The sequence below is a fragment of the Populus trichocarpa genome, chromosome 14 (genome assembly GCF_000002775.5).
Source record: "Populus trichocarpa isolate Nisqually-1 chromosome 14, P.trichocarpa_v4.1, whole genome shotgun sequence".
In the NCBI taxonomy this organism is placed as follows: domain Eukaryota; kingdom Viridiplantae; phylum Streptophyta; class Magnoliopsida; order Malpighiales; family Salicaceae; genus Populus; species Populus trichocarpa.
This window is the reverse complement of record NC_037298.2, coordinates 2,205,378-2,223,471: the sequence shown is the minus strand read 5'-3', so window position 1 is coordinate 2,223,471 and position 18,094 is coordinate 2,205,378. Positions and strand designations below refer to the sequence as shown.

General features: G+C 32.6%; 2 protein-coding genes across 2 annotated transcripts; both read right to left on the bottom strand.

Annotated features, from left to right (window-relative positions):
- Window positions 1-5,341: 5,341 nt before the first annotated feature.
- Window positions 5,342-6,394, bottom strand: LOC18104942 (transcription factor MYB77). The gene has a single exon (XM_006374935.3). It carries the CDS (start codon window positions 6,198-6,200, stop codon window positions 5,454-5,456), a length of 747 nt encoding a protein of 248 aa, XP_006374997.1. The 5' UTR covers window positions 6,201-6,394; the 3' UTR covers window positions 5,342-5,453.
- Window positions 6,395-13,984: 7,590 nt separating this feature from the next.
- LOC18104941 (protein MIZU-KUSSEI 1) lies at window positions 13,985-15,267 on the bottom strand. Its single transcript, XM_006374934.3, has one exon. The coding sequence runs from the start codon at window positions 14,883-14,885 to the stop codon at window positions 14,193-14,195; it is 693 nt and encodes a 230-aa protein (XP_006374996.1). The 5' UTR covers window positions 14,886-15,267; the 3' UTR covers window positions 13,985-14,192.
- Window positions 15,268-18,094: the final 2,827 nt, after the last annotated feature.

Here is an 18,094-nt window from a genome sequence, read left to right as displayed (position 1 = left end):
AACAATGGGTCAAGTCTCAATTTGATGAATTATGTGAGAATTTCATTTATGTCATTTTAAGGTTTTATTTAGTATGAGGTAAGTTAAAGTTTTTGAGAATTAAGGCTTAAATTTGAAATTGGGTGGTTTAATTATGTTTAAGTTCAAGTGAAAAGATTAAGTAATGAGTTAATTAAGTAAATTAAAAAGGCAAAAATTTATCCTTTTATTTCTTTAAGATTTCAGCAGTGTGGAAATAATAAAGGAAGGAGTTGTTGTTGTGGAATCTTTGTTATAATGTGTTAGTGTAATCAATTGATGATTGAGTAATGGGTTAATTGTGAAAAAAAATGAAAGAAAATATACAACCCTTCTATTTTAAACTATTCGGCCAAAATGAGAATTTTTGGAGTAACAATTAGTTGATAAAATTGATTTTGATTTATCAATATGAGATTTTTGTCGAGAAGTTTAAATAGTAATACATACATTATTTGAAAGGGTTTTTGAAGAAAAATCCCATCCTTACCTTTTATATTAGAATACTTTCATTATACCAAAAGTGTAGTAAGAAATAAAATAATTTAAGAGATAAAAGAAATAAAAGGAACCTTTTATTTTTATGTTTGAATACGTTTTAAATAACTAGGTATTTTGTATTCAAGAAACAAACATAATCCGCTGACATTTATTTTGGAAAACGAAAACTTTTATTCAATCAAGTTTATTCAATCATGATTGATCTCCCATGACTAGTTCTCATGAGCTGAAGATAACCACGGTACGTGGTTTAGTTTATTTCTATTGCTGCCATTCAAAATCAGTGACGAGGTGGGGCTGGTGCTGTAAAGAATTTCATCGTCCTGGGATAGCATTGAGTGAGACTTGAAACAAGACTTGTCTTTTAGTTTTTGCATGACAAGAGAGGAAGTTAAGCTAGAAATTCTCGAAGTGAGACTTGAGTGGCTACTATTTTTGTTTTCTTATTTATGCCTAACTACTTGATTGATTAATTAAATCTGGCCTCCGATATGTAGTTGATACTTTCCTAGTGTGTCATTAATGTAAAAGGGTCTATTTTGATGAGCCCAGACAGGATAGTCAAGGCCTAACTCCAAGTTTTCGGACCCTCCAACAACAATGGCCCTACCCGTACAAACTGCTACCACAGAGGTACCTAGTAGGAGGACGATAAATCCCTGCGTTGCAGGACCGAAACCCATCTACATTCTCAAATTTCTGTAGCTAATGCCTAATGGTCTTAAGAGGGATCAAAGTGAGGAGGAGTTGTTTTTGTTCGGCAATGAGAGTATGATCCGAAGAAGTCTTATGTATAGGTGATTTTGGCGACACTGTTCAAACCAAACGACTAATGCTTATGTTCCTGCTTTGAAGTGGTAAAATGTTGAAAATAAATCCTCAATGCCACTTTTTCAAGTCACATTAATGAAAACACATTTGATTTTTCAAAGTTTTGTAGGCTTCGAGACAACCTCATTAACTAGAAATTAAAAGGGCCAGGCAAGTTGATGGGTTTTAGCTAATGAAGAAGCAATATAAGTTAGTCATTGTAGGTTTGGTAAATTTTCATTTACAAACTAGAAGTTTACTTATATATATATATATATATAGTTTTTTTATTAAATTTTGTTTCTGGCTAAGTGCCATAAAATATTGGACATGTAAATGCTTAATAAATTAAACTAATAATTCACATTTAAAAGTAAAAAATAAAGTTAAAATTAAACATTAAATTATAAAAATAATAAAAGATTCAGCATCAAATAATCAATTTTCTTATTATTTTATAGTCGACTTTCAAAACAACTTGGGATTTCTTTTGGGCTGTAATCTTACAATGATGGTTGCCAAGTTGTGCTAATCCTACCTTTCATATTAGCCCACCTTCCAAGTAGTCTGGAAGTCCTTTCTATTTCTTCTTTGTTTTAGCAAAAATATGTTTTTAGTTAGAGGAAAATGGAAATGGTATCTCAACATTAAAAGATGGGCTCGTGAGTTCTAAGGCAGGAGGAAGCACCATTAATTGACCGCTAATGAAGTAGTTGTTTTTCGGTGACCGTAATTTTATCCTAATCATAATAATATGGCTTCGAAATCTTCTAGTTAGTAAATGAAAATTTACCAAACCTACAATGACTAGCTGATATTCCTTTCTTATTAGCTAAAAATTCATTAATTTGCCTAACCCTTTTAAATTCAGGTTAATGAGGTTCTCTCGAAACCTATAAAAACTTTTATCACGAATAAAAAAAACAATTAACCACAAAATTTAATCAAATTATCTTGGAAGGCAATTGAACAGACATCTATCGGGCAAGAGGATCAAAGTTTTTCTTTTTCTTTCCCTCCTTTTTTGCAACTCCTCTTTCCCGATTACAATGGTGGATATACAGAAAGAAGCATGCTAAAATCAAGCAGAAGTGTTTTTTATTCTTTAAAAGCAAACCTTAACATTGAAGCCATGATTGAACCTTCGAAAATTGAAAAAAAAAGAAAAAAAAATTAGAACTGGGGAAATAAAATCAATTCTCCTACCCAATCATGACAAAGCCCCAATACTTCTTTCAACACGCATAAGATTTTAGAAGAAAAATATGCATAAAAATCAATTCAATAATTTTCAGTTGCAGGAATTCAATTAAGACGATTAAGCAAGATTTAATCGGATTTGTCCCTTAAATTTTATAGGAAGAATGCTGTAGGAGATATGCCTCCATCTAATTGAAAGAAAGTTAATATTTTTTTTTCCTTTTTTATGATAAAGATATACTCGCATCAGTTTACATGTTAATTAAGACTAAGTTTATTCTTGAGTAATTATAAAAGCATCACCAACATATTAATTTGATGTATATTAAATAAATTTAGTAAATCTTTATGGATATGAATTAATTCTAATGTTTAAACCCAAAAAATTAAGAAATGGGACTATAAAGATTAACTTTTCAGTACAAATAAAGGTTTAAAATACGCACTATAAAGAATTAAGAAAAAAGAGATATATTTAATTCAATAGTATCATCAACTTAATTATTTTCAGTCATGACAATGGAATTGGTGGCTCATGAATCACACCACTAACCTCAATCCTCTGTTGTCCAAACATGAAGTAGACAAGACATGAATGGACCAAATCAAATGTTATGCCGAAATCGAGTTGAAATGCTAAAAAAACATGTATATGGTGAAACTAATTGATAGCATTGACTAGCATAAACGTTTCTAAAATAATTTGGCCATGCTGATTTCATGGATCAAGTATCTGCATTTTGATATAAATAAATGAAACTACAAGTTAATTATAACCTCTCGACACTTTTTTTTCACTATAATTGAATGCAATCCCAGTTTGATTCATGCATGTTCAGTAGTTCCAAGTTAAATAATTCACCCACTCTATATAGGAGGGCCAAGGCCTTTTTTCCCCCCTTACTCGGGTATTCTCGTACCTTTTTAAAGGGTGAGACTAGTCTCGTTCAGGGTTAGTGGCTGCCCCCAGCAATAAATGCACTTCCTAAAAATTAAACTTATGTTCTCACCATTGCAGGAATATAACAGTGTCTTAATCACTAGATCAACACTTCATTGATCCAAGACCTTTCTTTCGCTTAGCAATGTAATGAAACATGATTAAAATTGTGTTTTATCCTGATAGTAATTTTAAAAGCATTTGATTCATTAAGACATATCATAATTTTATAAAAATTTACAAAGCTCTTTCTTAAAACTTTTATTAGGGATAAAAGGCTACCATTTATTGCTTTCCACAAAAGCTATCATAATGAGAAACACACATTTACAAAAGGAGAGGATATCATGTGAGCAAGGACCATGCATATTCTTGTGCATAAATTATTAAAATTACTATTATTTAGCACATTTAGAACATGCATGCCTTTGCAGCTTTCCTCAAATATAAAATCCGCAAGTGTCGTTATAAAGTGGGACAACAGTTTTGTGAATATTTGCTTTGAAGCAGAAGGAAACAAAGGTGCTCCTGTGTCTCATATTCTGGATTCAAACCCTTTGAGGAAGGCACTATTGCTGATGATATATTCTTCTCGATCTTGAGCCTCGAACAGTTTTCTTTGAAGTTGTTTGGTACTAGTTAATTACATTTCCTACTCGGATAAAATAAATTAAAAACAAACAGCTCGTGAACGATAAACATTGCCAATATTTATCTTAAGAATTTATAATTTTGATAAAAAAAAATGATATTAATACAGATTAATAATGTCTTGAGCTACTTGCAAGATGGTGACAAACAGTAATGATCTGACGAGGTGTTTGTTAAGGTTCATGTACTAAACTCTGAATCTATCAGATATGTTGCTCTAGTCTAGCTTAATTGTCTAGATTTCCAGGATACGTCTGATCAAGTCAGAGCCGGTGAGAGTTTATGCGCCATGTAAATAATAATTTAATATCTTCATTTAACCAAAAAAATTAAAAATAAATATATTTATCTACTATATTTTATAAAACAAAAATTACTCTTGCCTAATAAAAAAATTCCCAATTGCAAAATAAATATTATTCAAGACATACTTATTAAACATACATAAAAAATAATAATAAAATAATTTTTAAATACTTTAAAATATTCTATTTATAATTTTATCCAATACTCTCATCCAACTTCATCTTAAATTAGCTCTGTATCACGTGAGATGCAACATAAGGTGTGGCTGATCTTCCTTATAATAAAGGTTTTTCCCCAGTTAATGAGATTTCAAACTCCTACTTTCTATTATATACAAAGAAATCCTCTTATTTTCTTTCAATTTTTTTTCTTCAATCCTTTTTCCATATAAATTCCTCAATGTCTTGGGTTGGGATTATTAAGATTCTCAAAATTTTTATTTTTTTTATAGGATATTCTCAAAACTCATTCTTATTTTTAAACGAGAACTCATAATTCTTCCTCTGTTTTTTTTTTCTCTCTCGACAATGTAAAAAACAAGGGAGCATATACATAATCATAAAAAAAAAATAAGTACATACAATAAGGAAGAGATTTTCAATCCCTCTCTTTCCCACTAGTTCCGAGATTCATTCTCAAAAATATTATTTCTAGATTAATCAGAGGAAGAACCTATGGAGTTAATCAAATCTAAGAATTTAATGAGTGATCGTGAGTGTGGTATAGCTTTTGTTTTTTTGATGCATTTCACTTAAAAATAATGTAAGAATTGTTTTTCCCAAGGCAAAATAATTAAAATCCATTCCCGTCATCCATTGGAGACAGGCTGTAATGAAACATAGATTGTAAAAATTTATCCAAGGCCACAAGTTCAGGCACTCATCAATCTTCATCTCACATTTTAGTAAAAAACAATTAAGAAAAAAAAATTAACATAATGATCATATTAAATGTTAACACCACCGAATTAATCAAATTAACAACACCAGGCATTGCTTCGATCCCCTCTTCTCTAATTTAGTCCCAACTAATGAAATCCTGAGCTACTCTCGGACAAGGTAGAGCTCACATAGTCCCTTACTTCCCTTGCAATAACATCCCTCATCACATCCCAAAATCCAGCAGGCAAACTCTCTGGCCTCCTCTCCGCCACCATTCCACCACTATTACCACTGACTCCACCACCAATCCCTGGCGGTGCGAGAGTCAGCGTGGTCAACGCATCCTCCTCTTCTCTCATTATGCCATCCGGCATAGATCCTGAAGCTACATTGATATCAATGGCAATGCCTTCATTGTTGTTGTTACCATAGTTACTATCAAAATTACCTTCCAAATTCATCTGACTCTGGCGTTCTCTTGCCCTTCTTTTCAACGTGGAGTTCCAATGGTTCTTGACCGCGTTGTCGGTCCGACCTGGCAGCAACCTGGCAATGGTGGCCCATCGATTACCAAACCTGGCATGAGCAGCCAGGATTGTTTCATCTTCAACTGGAGAAAACGGACGGTGCTGCACATTTGGGCTTAACTGATTGCACCACCTAAGCCTGCATGATTTTCCAGACCGACCCTTTATGTAACGGCTTATTAAGGACCAGTTTCTTGGTCCATGTTGCTCAACAAGCCTGGTCAAAATCCTGTCTTCCTCTGCACTCCATGGTCCTTTAATTCTTTCAGATTTATTGGTGCTTCTTGGTGTTTTATTTCCATTGAAAGAAGACTCCGAAGAGGAAGAATCTGAAGAAGAAGTAGAGCACATGTTCACTGCTTCCATAATAATTAAGATCACGAAGAGGGAGCTTCAAAGAAAAAGAGAGAGAGATTGAGTAAAGGGGTTGGCTTTGAGAGCGGACGAGAGACAATAAATCGAGTTGCAGGAGTGAAGGGGCTTATATACGGAGGAGGAAAGAAATGGGGATAGAAAGAGAGAGAGACAAAGAGATGCGTGAACTTGGTTCGGTACCCAATAGACAGAGAGGGGTCTTCCAGGAAACTGGCTTTTGTAAAGTTGGTGGGGAGTGTAGACCAGGAATAGGTGCGTCCTCTCGAGGTCGAGTTTTGTTTTCGAGATTTCTTTTCTGCGACCAAATTTTGTTGCAGGTCGGATTCTGTTTTGTCTGCTCTTTGTTATTTGACCATTTTGGGCCTCCGAAGGATTAGTTAAGTGTGGACCAAGAAAACAAGTAAAACGAATGTATTATTATAGTAGAGAATTCCGAACACAGATGACTTAATTTGTGTTACATGTGTCCCTGTACACATGTTATGTACAAGGACATATGTTTAGGTGCCCAATTAGGTAATTTTACATAACCATCTCATAATTATAAGTTAATTGCTAATTAGAATGTACTGAAAATAATTTCCAAAAGCAAAACAATGGTGTGGTTGTCAAAACTCGTTATTAATACACATATCACAATTTTTTTTTTACTCCTTGAGATATTCCTTTTTAATGAATTTAACTTGGGCTAATCTGTCTATTCTTAGTAAATTATCAAATTATATCTTATAAGTATACCTAACTTAATTATTTCCTTGTACAAATCTTGAACAAAAATATTTTTCGTAAGCGCTCACCATGCCAATGCTTTTCAAAATCTATATTAAGGACATGTGGTAATTAAAGTGGTGTTTGATAGTTTGACGAAGATTTTTTTAAAAATATTTTTAATTTTTAAAAAAATATTTTTAATTTTTTAAAATTTATTTTGATACTATCTCATTAAAATAATCTAAAATATAAAAAAAAACAAAAAAAACAAAAAAAACACGAAGTTGGAAAAATGAAAACAATCACATCCTCAAACATAAAAGCTTTGTGGTGCGAGAAAATTAAAAACAATAATCAAAACAAGTTCAAGAGAGTGAATCTAAGGGGCAATCTTGGGATTTGGATGAGACCAAGCAATCTCGATGCAGAAAATAAAAATAATAAAAATCATTCGCGTCCTCAATACTCTCTCTCTCTCTCACGCACAGACAGAATGGCTTATCGTTTATAAACAAGAGAGGAGAGCGTTTTTACCGAAAAAAAAAAGAAAAAAAAAGGAGAGGGAGAGAGAGAGAGAGAGAGAGGAGAGCGTTTAAAACATGACAGGAAGGCCAGAGCTGTTTAACACAAAACAAACGTTTTAAAACGGAAAGTGGGGCCGAGACCTTTTGACTAGATGGCTAGATTTACAGCTGGTGAGTCCAAATCCATAGCCTCAGTAACTGGAATCAACGGCTCCGATCAACCGTTTCAAAAAAGAGATACTGTTAACAGGAATCCCTTAAATTATTAGTATTAGCTTTTTCAGGAGGATGACTTTTACGTCTTCCACGTAGGAAGGTCCCACAGCCAGCCTGTGCGAATCTCACGTGATTCGTGTTAAATCCCCTTGACTTTGTGGTCTGTTCAACAAAAGTAACTTACTTACTCCACTCTTCCCTTTGGAGCGTCTGTCTCACAGCCCCTTTTTGCCCTTTAATTCTCGCGGTTATTAAGGCTACGTTTCTTTTCCAATCCAGTTCGTGCGGTATGTTCTGCGGACTGTCTTTCATCTTATGTAATTATTTTAAAATGTTTTGTTAATTATTAGATATTATAGTTTTGCTCCCTTTTTTAAAAAAATCCTAGTTAAAAAAAAGTTAAGTCCCGAGATGTTACACGGTAATTTATAGATCTTCTTGAATTTATTTTTTAAATTACAATAGTAAAAATTTATTATAATATTAAATATACACTGAACTTAATTAGCCTGTTGTCAAGTTAACTTAATACCCTACTAAATCAAAATCCAACTTGAATTGTATTTTATTTCAAACTTTGAAAATTGACATGATCGAATTTAAGTTTAAATTGACTAGTCTTGGTTGAGATGCAACTGAATTAATTTTAGATTTTTTAAAAAACTTTTATTCAAAATAATATTATTTTATTTAAAATAAAATAAAATTGTATTTTTTTATCTAATAAATTCATGACCGATAACTCGAATTAGTTCGAGTACACTCATTTTTTTTTCATCTGGATTGATGTTTGTAAAAAATTACAAACCAATGCCAGCAGTCAGCACTGTCATGGATAATACAAAACATAACAGGGCAAAAATATCTGATCGTTGGTTTCTGCTTCTTTACATGCGATGCAACTTAAAAGGTCATCGATAATTTTTTTCAAAACTGAGATTAAATCCGAATTTGTTGACTTAAACAGGGGTGTGATACTGTGAATTAAAAGTACAACGATAATTGAATTAAAAGTACAATTATTTTCAACAGGTCATTTTAAAAGTTCAAGTTGAATGAATTAACAAAGTACATAAAGAAAAAATCAAAGCTAGAAATGTGAAATAAAGACATTAGGATAATTATTGATATAAAATACAATTCGGAGAATTTACGAAGATTAAAATTAAGGCTGATTGACTCGTGAATAAATAAGATAATCTAATTTATAATTTTTTTAAAATATAATCGGAAAAAAACATTATTCAGGTAAAACAAAAGATATATTTAAAATAACACTAAGATTAAAATAGACTTTAAATCAACAAATAATCAGATTAATATCTGAGATAGTCTCTCATGCATCCTGGAGTCCCTGAAAAACGTAGAAGTAATTTGGCCGTGGATATAGAGATTGAGAAATACGCGCTTTACAACAATGAGATTTAAGCAACCCCACAAAATATGAACGAGTCGGCGTCATGATTACATCCTAGCCGCCCACGTGTCAATATTAATGGATTCTTGGAGTCTTATAGTGGACCTGTGATGTAACTCCACCGAGAAGCAGTTGGGCAGTTGATAGTCCAGCTAGCATCGAACCCTGATTCATTCACCGACTGATTTCGAAATTCTCCATAGTTTTCAAACAGTAAATCACAAACAAGGACACTTTCCTTAATAATTGTCTTTAAGAGGTTGCCTTCGTGGGACCAGAAAGTGGACTGTTTTTTTCGTAAGATATATTTTCAATCTGATCAGAAAGAAACTGAGCCACTTGATTTGCAGAGACCAGTGGGGTCCAACGTGTTCCCTTCCAACCCATTTGTTGCTCGGTTTAGCTCTGTCAGTGGTTGTTTTGGGTTTTGCCCAATACCGCGTTGGAAGGGGTAGTTTGTCCTTTTCCTTGAACTGGTCAACCATTGGTTATAGTTTGTTGATTGCTCTGTCTATTTTTGACTTTTCACTCTCTTTTTATTCAGTAATGTGATAAAATCATGTTTTAAAAAAATTTATTTTTTCCAAAAAAAATAAAAATACACTGCATCTCAGCATCGAACACAAATAGATTATAATAGAAGTTGTTGGCAGTTAATATAAACAGGACATTGGGGATTTTCAATTTTTCATATAATAAATACTGTTACGAACTGAAATTCTTTTTTTCAGCTTTTAAGGGATATTAATTCTCAAATGTTTAAGGGAGCTTGTTAGCGTTTTCCTAAAACAAAAATCACATGAAAAAGCAAGTTTAAATTTCTCCGAATTATAGGTCCTGCCAGGTTTTTAAAGATAGGTTCCTTAGCCTGGTCCCCTCGACACTGTACAATAACAATCACGCCTCGAAATCAGATGTTCTTTGCAGTTTGCACCAAAATGAAAATTTTCCCAGCTATAGCCATGATTTAATGTGCTGTTATTTCTCATTTCGCATTGCCCTGGGACCGTGCAATTTCCATAGTAATTGACCTTCTTTGAATATTTTTGTTGAAAATGATGATAAATTTCGTGTTAATACAGTAACAAGGAGAAGGAATTGGACAAGTTCGCTCCAGTTGGTTGGAGTTTACATGTTAGGGAAATTGACGCTTGCCATTATTGTTATCCTTTCGCATTGATTGAAGATGATAAGTAATCGAATTTCGAAATAGACGAGTAGAAAGTGTGTCCACTTGATATAGAGGATATTTATTTTTTATTTTAAAAGTGTTTTTGAAATTTGTTTTTCAAATTAATATTTGTTTTTAGTGTTTTTAAATTATTTTGATATTTTAATATAAAAAATAAAATTTTAAAAATAAAAAATAAGTTTGCATTTATTTTTAAAAAAATAATCATAACTTTAAATTTACTTCTTGATCGATCTTGAATTTATAGGCTTAGGCTCTATAAATGAGTTGACTTGTATACAGTTGTGTACAGTCAGAAGAGCTTCAAATAAAGTTCATTGCGTTTCGCTGCTTGACTTCTTTTCCTGGTTTATTTTACATTTTAATTGTTTTTCAAACTTAGTTTTGGATTTTTTTTATTAATGAGATGAATTATTAAATATATGAAGAATTGTATTGTTTACCGTCGCAAAAAACCAAAACACGGTCGAGTCGTAAGTATTTATTTGGTATATAATATTTTCTAAAAATGATTTTTAATTAAAAATAAATTAAAATATTTTTTTTAATTTTATTTTTTATTTTTTATATTAAATTATTAAAACCATTATAGACTATCTAAAAAAACATTAATTTGATGCTTTTCAAATGAAAAACAATATGAAAATCATTTTAAAAAGTAAATTATAACTAAAAATCAATTTTACTAATCACAATTTTTTTTTTAAAAAAAACCCATTCATATACCACATAAAACCTTAAATTTATAAAATAAATTCTCTAAAATGACTTCTTGACGAATTATTAGGAAATATTGAACACATTGTTTAGTATACTGAATAATTAATCGATATCTTATTTTTCAATTTCTTGAAATGTAAAATGCTTATAAATATGCTGGGTACAACTGGAACATTAACAGCTGGGCTCGTCGGTGACTTGACCTGGGCCCTTTCTTCTGGAACCAACTAGTTTTGAACAATCAACGTCTATCATGATTCATGAGAGAGGCTCTCAGAGATTTTACCCATTCGGTGAAAAGGATGGGCCTGGCTTTTACTCTTAACACGACAAGAATATACCTTAACTCAATCTTATTCTTAACAGATAATGTCAGCGACCCGTTTTCTCCATGGAATGGTACTCAACCCTTGGAAAGGAGGGTCCAACATGGAGTCCTTATGTTAAGGGGACCCATTCATCCAGAAGGCTGATTCGGGGGAGTTATTTTGTTCTGGAAAAAAAAAAAAAAAATCGTCTCATGAACCATGGTCCATCAAGATTCTCCTTATCCTGGAGTTAAATTTGGGGAAGCTTTAAAGTAGGGATGATAATGGATATTAATGTTGTTTTAAAATTCAAGTTATCCTGGAGTTAAATTTGGGGAAGCTTTAAAGTAGGGATGATAATGGATATGAATGATGTTTTACGAGATATGTAAATAATCAGTTATTTAATGTTTTAGAAGGTAGTTAATTAATATTTTAAAGTACTTGAATTTTTGTCTAAGTATTTTTAGGCTCATGGTAAAAAATTACGTACTTATAAAAACAATTCTAATCAGGGAGATTTAAAGATCCCTGATAATAAAATCAATATATTTAAGGCTAATTAATATCATGAATGAGACAATAAATATAATAGATCTTTTAAGAGACCATATATACACCTATGAATATAAAAAAATCATTATATCAATATAAATGATTATCTTAGATAGAGAAGTATTGTGATTTATCATAATTTCAAAACTTTTATTTTAGAAAATCGTTTAAAATCATGCATATAGCCTTAAAACTTAGTAATGGTTGAATTCAAATGTTATGAGTATGATATGTTTGTCAGATCCTTACTATCTTGGGCTTGACTGACTATCAAGTCTAAGTGTTTTGAGCCTGACATGTTTGTCAAACCCACGCTGTGTTGTATTTAGCTAACTGTCAAGTCCAAATTCTTTTGTATATGACATGTTTGACAAATCCATTTTATTTTTTAAGATTTTCTCTATTTATAAAAATCTTAACTAAATATTTTGATTCATCAAATATTTAAGGGTAGAGATTTTATTATATTTATATCTTGTCTATTAATTATCAAATAAAAATTTAAAAAATCTATATATTATTCACAAGGTTTTGAGTATGTATTTATTTGAATACTCTTTATTTTTGTATTATTTATCATTCAATATAAAATAAAAAAGTATAATATATATTTGAGATGTGTGTGTATATATATATATATATATATATATATATATATAAACATTACCCATTTAAATTGATTCAGTTCAGAATTCATGCTCACAGAGGCTGCACGATGAGAGAATGGACCCTAGCAGTACTGGAAGCGAGAATGATACAGCCCAAATGGCAAGTAATCTTAGTACAACCTTCATTTGATTCTCTTTCGCATGGGCTAGCTGAGCTGAATCTTTGTGCAAGAGGAGAGTCGCTCAAAATTCCCAAGTTTCTGCTGGTTTGAGTTTGATTTTCACGCACCCTGTAGAATCCAAGTTGCCTTTTCACACGAAGGACAAGTAGAATTGTGATATTGTTCAAATCCGAATATTTATTCTAAAAAACAACTCATTTTTATAAAGATAAAATCCGATAGTATCTACCAATATTTCACATTGATTAGAAACTAAAAATAAGCAACAAATTTAGAGAATTATGATAGTAACAACATCGTACATAAATTAAAATTCTAGAATTTAGATGGTATTTTTTCATAAAAAATATCTTTTAGAATAAAACTGTTTGAAGCACAATATATATATATATATATATATATATATATATATATATATATATATATATATATATATAGTTTTCAATTGTAATAATGCGAAATTTTTATCTCATTCACCTCTCACGAAACCCTTTAGCTCAAAAAAAAAAAAAAAGTAGTTTTAAATTCTAATGATACGAAGATTTTTATCTCGATGACCTTCTACGGAACCCTTTAATCTACCCTTAATTTGGAGGAAGCCTCTTAGAAAGCTTGATACTTGATGAATAATAGGAGTATGTATTATCCTTTTGAACGTGTGTCTTCCACTCATTTAATTTTAGAAGGACAATGACTAACGTTATCCTGTCTTCCTAACATAAAGAGCTCTTTGCTTCTCTTAAATTGCATCTTCCATTCATTCATTCTGATCGAGTGGAGATAAAAGTGTTGGGAACATCATTTGACATGAACCGAAACCCTAATCGACACTCTTGAGTCTTGACTCGAGATTTGTTTCTGTTCAAAAATTCCAAATATTGAAGTCCACATCCAGTCCCCACTCCCCACCATACATCTGATGTTTGACTAACTAGTTCCAGCGCCTAATGTGCCTATGCTGGGAAAAAAAGAAAACAGAACAATTAATGCTCTCACATGCTGTGTTTTGGCCCTCACTGGTCTGTCTATTTGATTGAAGATTATTTCAGCAAAAAAAACCAATCAGTCTGAAAAAGATTACCTTCCCTCGAAGGTATACATGATAATATGAAGATTTATTAATGTTTTGGCATGAAGTCTTGTGCAGAAGCTATTGAAATGTAAGAAATCCCAGGGTAAAAGTTCTCTTCTCCCTACTGAAATGAGCTGCGACTACAGGGCTTATGTTCTGGAAAATCTAAAAATTTATTTTGAAGTATCTGTACATTTACTAGTAATTAACAGAGAGCCGGTGAATTGCTCTGCAGGGATGCCGACTAAATTTAAAATCTTCAAGGCAGAATGATAAATGTTCTTTTAGATTTCAACTCCATCAAACTCCATGCAACTATTAAGGAATTTACATGGGACTACTAGCTTCAAAACCACAACTCGTGTAATGATCTTGGCATAGAACAAGCAAAGAGATCAATAGAATACTTTTTGTGGTGCTTATGATTAGAAAAATTAAGTTCACAAACATAACGTAGAATGTCACACACAAACAAATCCTAGCGAGCCCTTGCAAAGAAAATACTCAATTCTGGCCCTGCTGCACCATCAGGATTAATCATGTACAGAGCTTCGGAGTCTTTGGATCCAACCACTCTCTCAAATCTGGCTCTAATGTACGTCAATTCCCCGTCTGCTGATTCCTTCTCATTATTTGGGCAAGGAAGCACACCTGCGCCCATTGAAACACCTCTTAGAAGTTGCATAACATGAAGCTCATCATCAGACATTTGCTTCCTCCTTATACAGTACCCGACCTTTCTTCCATTACAATACACAGCCCAAACAAACTCCTCCAATAGTTTCTTTTTATGAGTCTTGGTTTCGCTCTCAAGTGCGATCCTTACTATATCCGATGCCATCTCTTTGTGAAATAGACTTGAGTGCATCGGTAGCTCTATAACAAACATCGGCGCACAATGAGGATCTTCTTGTATGGCTAGACTAACTCTGCCTTTACGATAACCAAAAATGGTACCTGTTGTAGCATGGTCCTTAAGTAAAGGTTTTCGAGGTCTGCCTAATAGTGCAACCATCTTGCAACCTGATGTTAACATGGGGAAGAGCTTGAACATTTTAAGAAGCCCACCGCTACTAGATTTTGATCGTTTCTCGCTTGCAGTATGCCGGAGCAAAGACAGTATGGCCTGGTTGTCCATTTGGAAGTAAGGGCTAGAATGAACTGGTGGCATCGTTGGGCTAATTACGGTAGTGCTATGCTATAAAATTCAGGAAAAATAAAGGGCGATGGCGTGTTTGAGGCTTTGAGCTATTGATCAATTACAAAGATACATATAAGGGGAGGTGTAGGGATTAAAAAGAAGAGTTAGGAAGGTGGTTGGTCGCTTTGGCTGGATTGTCCTTGGAATCCTTTTGAAGTGGGAAAGGGAAAAAAGAGACCCCCCAAGTTGGTTGTGAGAAGGAAAAATGAGTCCTAATGCTTTGATGTGACCAAGTTTAGTGATGAGAAAAAAGAGGGGGATTGAATGCGATAAGATAAGAGGATTCGGACCACATAATGTGGGGAAAGGGAGGGAAGAAAAAAAACTCGAAAGATGATAAAAGGGACTCTGGTAATGTTGGCACTGGCATGTGCCTCTCTGATCATTACATAGGGCATCGACATCACTTCTTTATGCTTTGCCAGACCCCCCCTCCCCTCCCTAACTCTCACTAATTATTGAGGTGCAGCTCATCTTTCCTCAATTCATTTCGCCATGGAAATTCTGCTTTTGCTTGTGGGGCGACTCTTCCTTTGGCTCCCAATCTGCCATCCTTTTCCGTGTCAGACCATAGTCTTATAATTCGGTACAGGTATTCAGACAACAGAGAAGTGAAAAACTGGCTCATGTGTTCGTGTATTCCAGCCAAGTATTAAATACTAGGTAACGTTCTTGCTGTCTGCTTTTCAAGTCATGGAGGTTCGAAAACTATAGCCTCTCATACCAGTCCGAATTACTTGCTTATGTTGGGAAATCATCGCATTAAATCCTGATACACCTAAATTTCTCTTACAAGACCTCGGCTTCGTTTAACATTCTGACGCGGTGTGATTACAGATGTTCTTAGATTCCCTAAAATTATTTTTCATCTCGAATTACACAGTAAATGTACGAGCACATGTTTAGTTAACAGGAGTGTCCACATGTACCAGTTAGTGTCCATGATGGGGGCCTTTGAAACGACTGGATAAAAAGGAAGGAGTGTTGTCGGCATCAACATTGGACACCAATTAGCATTTCGACAAGCACTAACTATTGATTTGTGGGTGAAAACTGATTTGTGGCAGGAATCTCTTATGATCAATGTACATATAAACAGTTTCCTGTTGGGTTAAACTATTTCGTTTGTACCCACCACTGGTCAGTTTGAGAAATTTAAGAAAGGGCAGCTAAAGTTCTGTAATCATTCTGTTGATAACTTGATAATATGCTGGACGGCTGAAGTCTTCGAAAGAATGTTAGGGTTGGTAATCTTTCTACGTATACAGCCGATTTCTACTTTAGAGTTGCATATATTGAGCTGAAGTGCTTGTCCAAGCTTCAAACCTGTTATGTCCTGATATGAGAAGTATAATTTTTATGATTTTTTTTTAATTATTTTTAATGTGAATGGCTTGTGTTTTATTGGATTAAAAAGATATGTTTACAGAGGTTTTTCCAGCTTTTTCGCTAATAACTCCATATATGAGTGTTTTTTTTTTAAAAAAAAACCCTCCTGGTGTACTGATAAAATGCAGGTGGTGCCTGAATAAATTACCCAGCATCAATAGTCCTTAAAATAAATTAAAGATTTAATCAGGTCATTTCGTTTACTAAATCTAGATTTCCATCTAATTGATGCTAACTAACACATATATCATAAATTTAAATTAATTTATTTATTTGGACAAAAAAAACCCCTCCAAATGATCATTTGTCAATAATAAATTTGAAAAAAAAATAGTTCTAATAAATGTTTGTCGTGTGTCCACTACAAGGGCAATAGATTGGTATCACGTATATGTAAATTTCATATGTTTTGAGTTAATTTCAATTTAATGAAAAACCAGTTTAATTAATTAATAAAAAAATCTAATTAAAACCTTCAATTCTGTACAAAGACTATTGAGATTAAATCATTTATGTAAAAACTATTTATATTATAACACTTTTTATCAAATGTTTCTTGAATTGATTCCCCTTGAGCACATGCAGTGATTGGACAAAAGGTGTCCATATTTCTGCAATCACACTTCGCGTGTAAGATCAACCAACAAAGTTGGTTTCCATATCTATAATAGAGAAAGGAAAGGGCAAATTCCATTGATGCAACATAAAGCTAAGATCACATCCCTAATCCAGTGATAGAGCCCAACGTTTCCCGAGGACAGATCATTTATCAAGTTCACTTTAATACTATTAAAAACTAGGTAGCTAGTAACCTGAAAGGATGGATTTTGATAACCATGGCTTGGAAAAATCTTTTATGATGATTCCTTGTTTAATATTATGGTAGTTTTTACTAATGTAATTTGAAAAAAAATATATAAACCGTAATTTTTTCTAAATTAAGATTTTAAAAGAAAATTTTTAGTATGATTCATATGAAACTGTTATATATATATTGATTAGATAAACAATAAAATCTAAATCCAAAATATCACATCATAGAAATAAACTTAGCTTTAGTCTAAGATTGTTTTTGCAATTAAAAACTAGTTAGACAATAACCTTAAAGGATGGATTTTGATACTTATAGCTTGAAAAAATATTTTATGATCAATTTCACAAATATTTCAGTGCGTATTTAGTATTGTTGTAGCTTTTATGATTATGATTTGAAAAAATTAATTTAAAAAAATCTATAAAAATTTTATGACGTAGTCTAAGATTGTTTTTGTGCTAGCTTTAAGAGTCAAGGACTTGAACATTGTTTGACAAAATGCATGTTAGAAAGAGATCTTGGAGATTAATTAAAGAGATAATAAAATGATTCTACATTCTAAGCAGCCTTTGTCGTTGTCTCGTTGCCTTCCAATTATTGTGGCTGTGATAAGACATTGCGTGATTGATTTTCCATTTCTTATCTTCAGTAGTATGTGACGTTTAACTGCTTTTGCGATTATAGCTTAATTCGAGAGCAAACTTGGCCCCTTCATGTAATCTTGTTGATTTTCAAGGTCATGATTGATGACCCAACGAGACAACTCGAAAATTCTTATTTGTCTCATAATACAGGTGTAAGTGGTGATGAAATATTGCTTATCCGAAGTTCATTAATACTAATAATAATAAACCCTAATTAGTGCGTGCGTAATTCCAATCTACAGAAAGATAGGCTTATACTTCGTTTACAAGACAGGGATTCTTCATTTAAAACTTCGGCACCCACCTAGGGAGGGAGAGTAGAAAAGGGGAAA

Coding starts and splice junctions, on each gene's coding strand:
- LOC18104942 (XM_006374935.3), bottom strand. CDS start 6,200: ATGGAAGCAGTGAACATGTGCTCTACTTCTTCTTCAGATTCTTCCTCT.
- LOC18104941 (XM_006374934.3), bottom strand. CDS start 14,885: ATGCCACCAGTTCATTCTAGCCCTTACTTCCAAATGGACAACCAGGCC.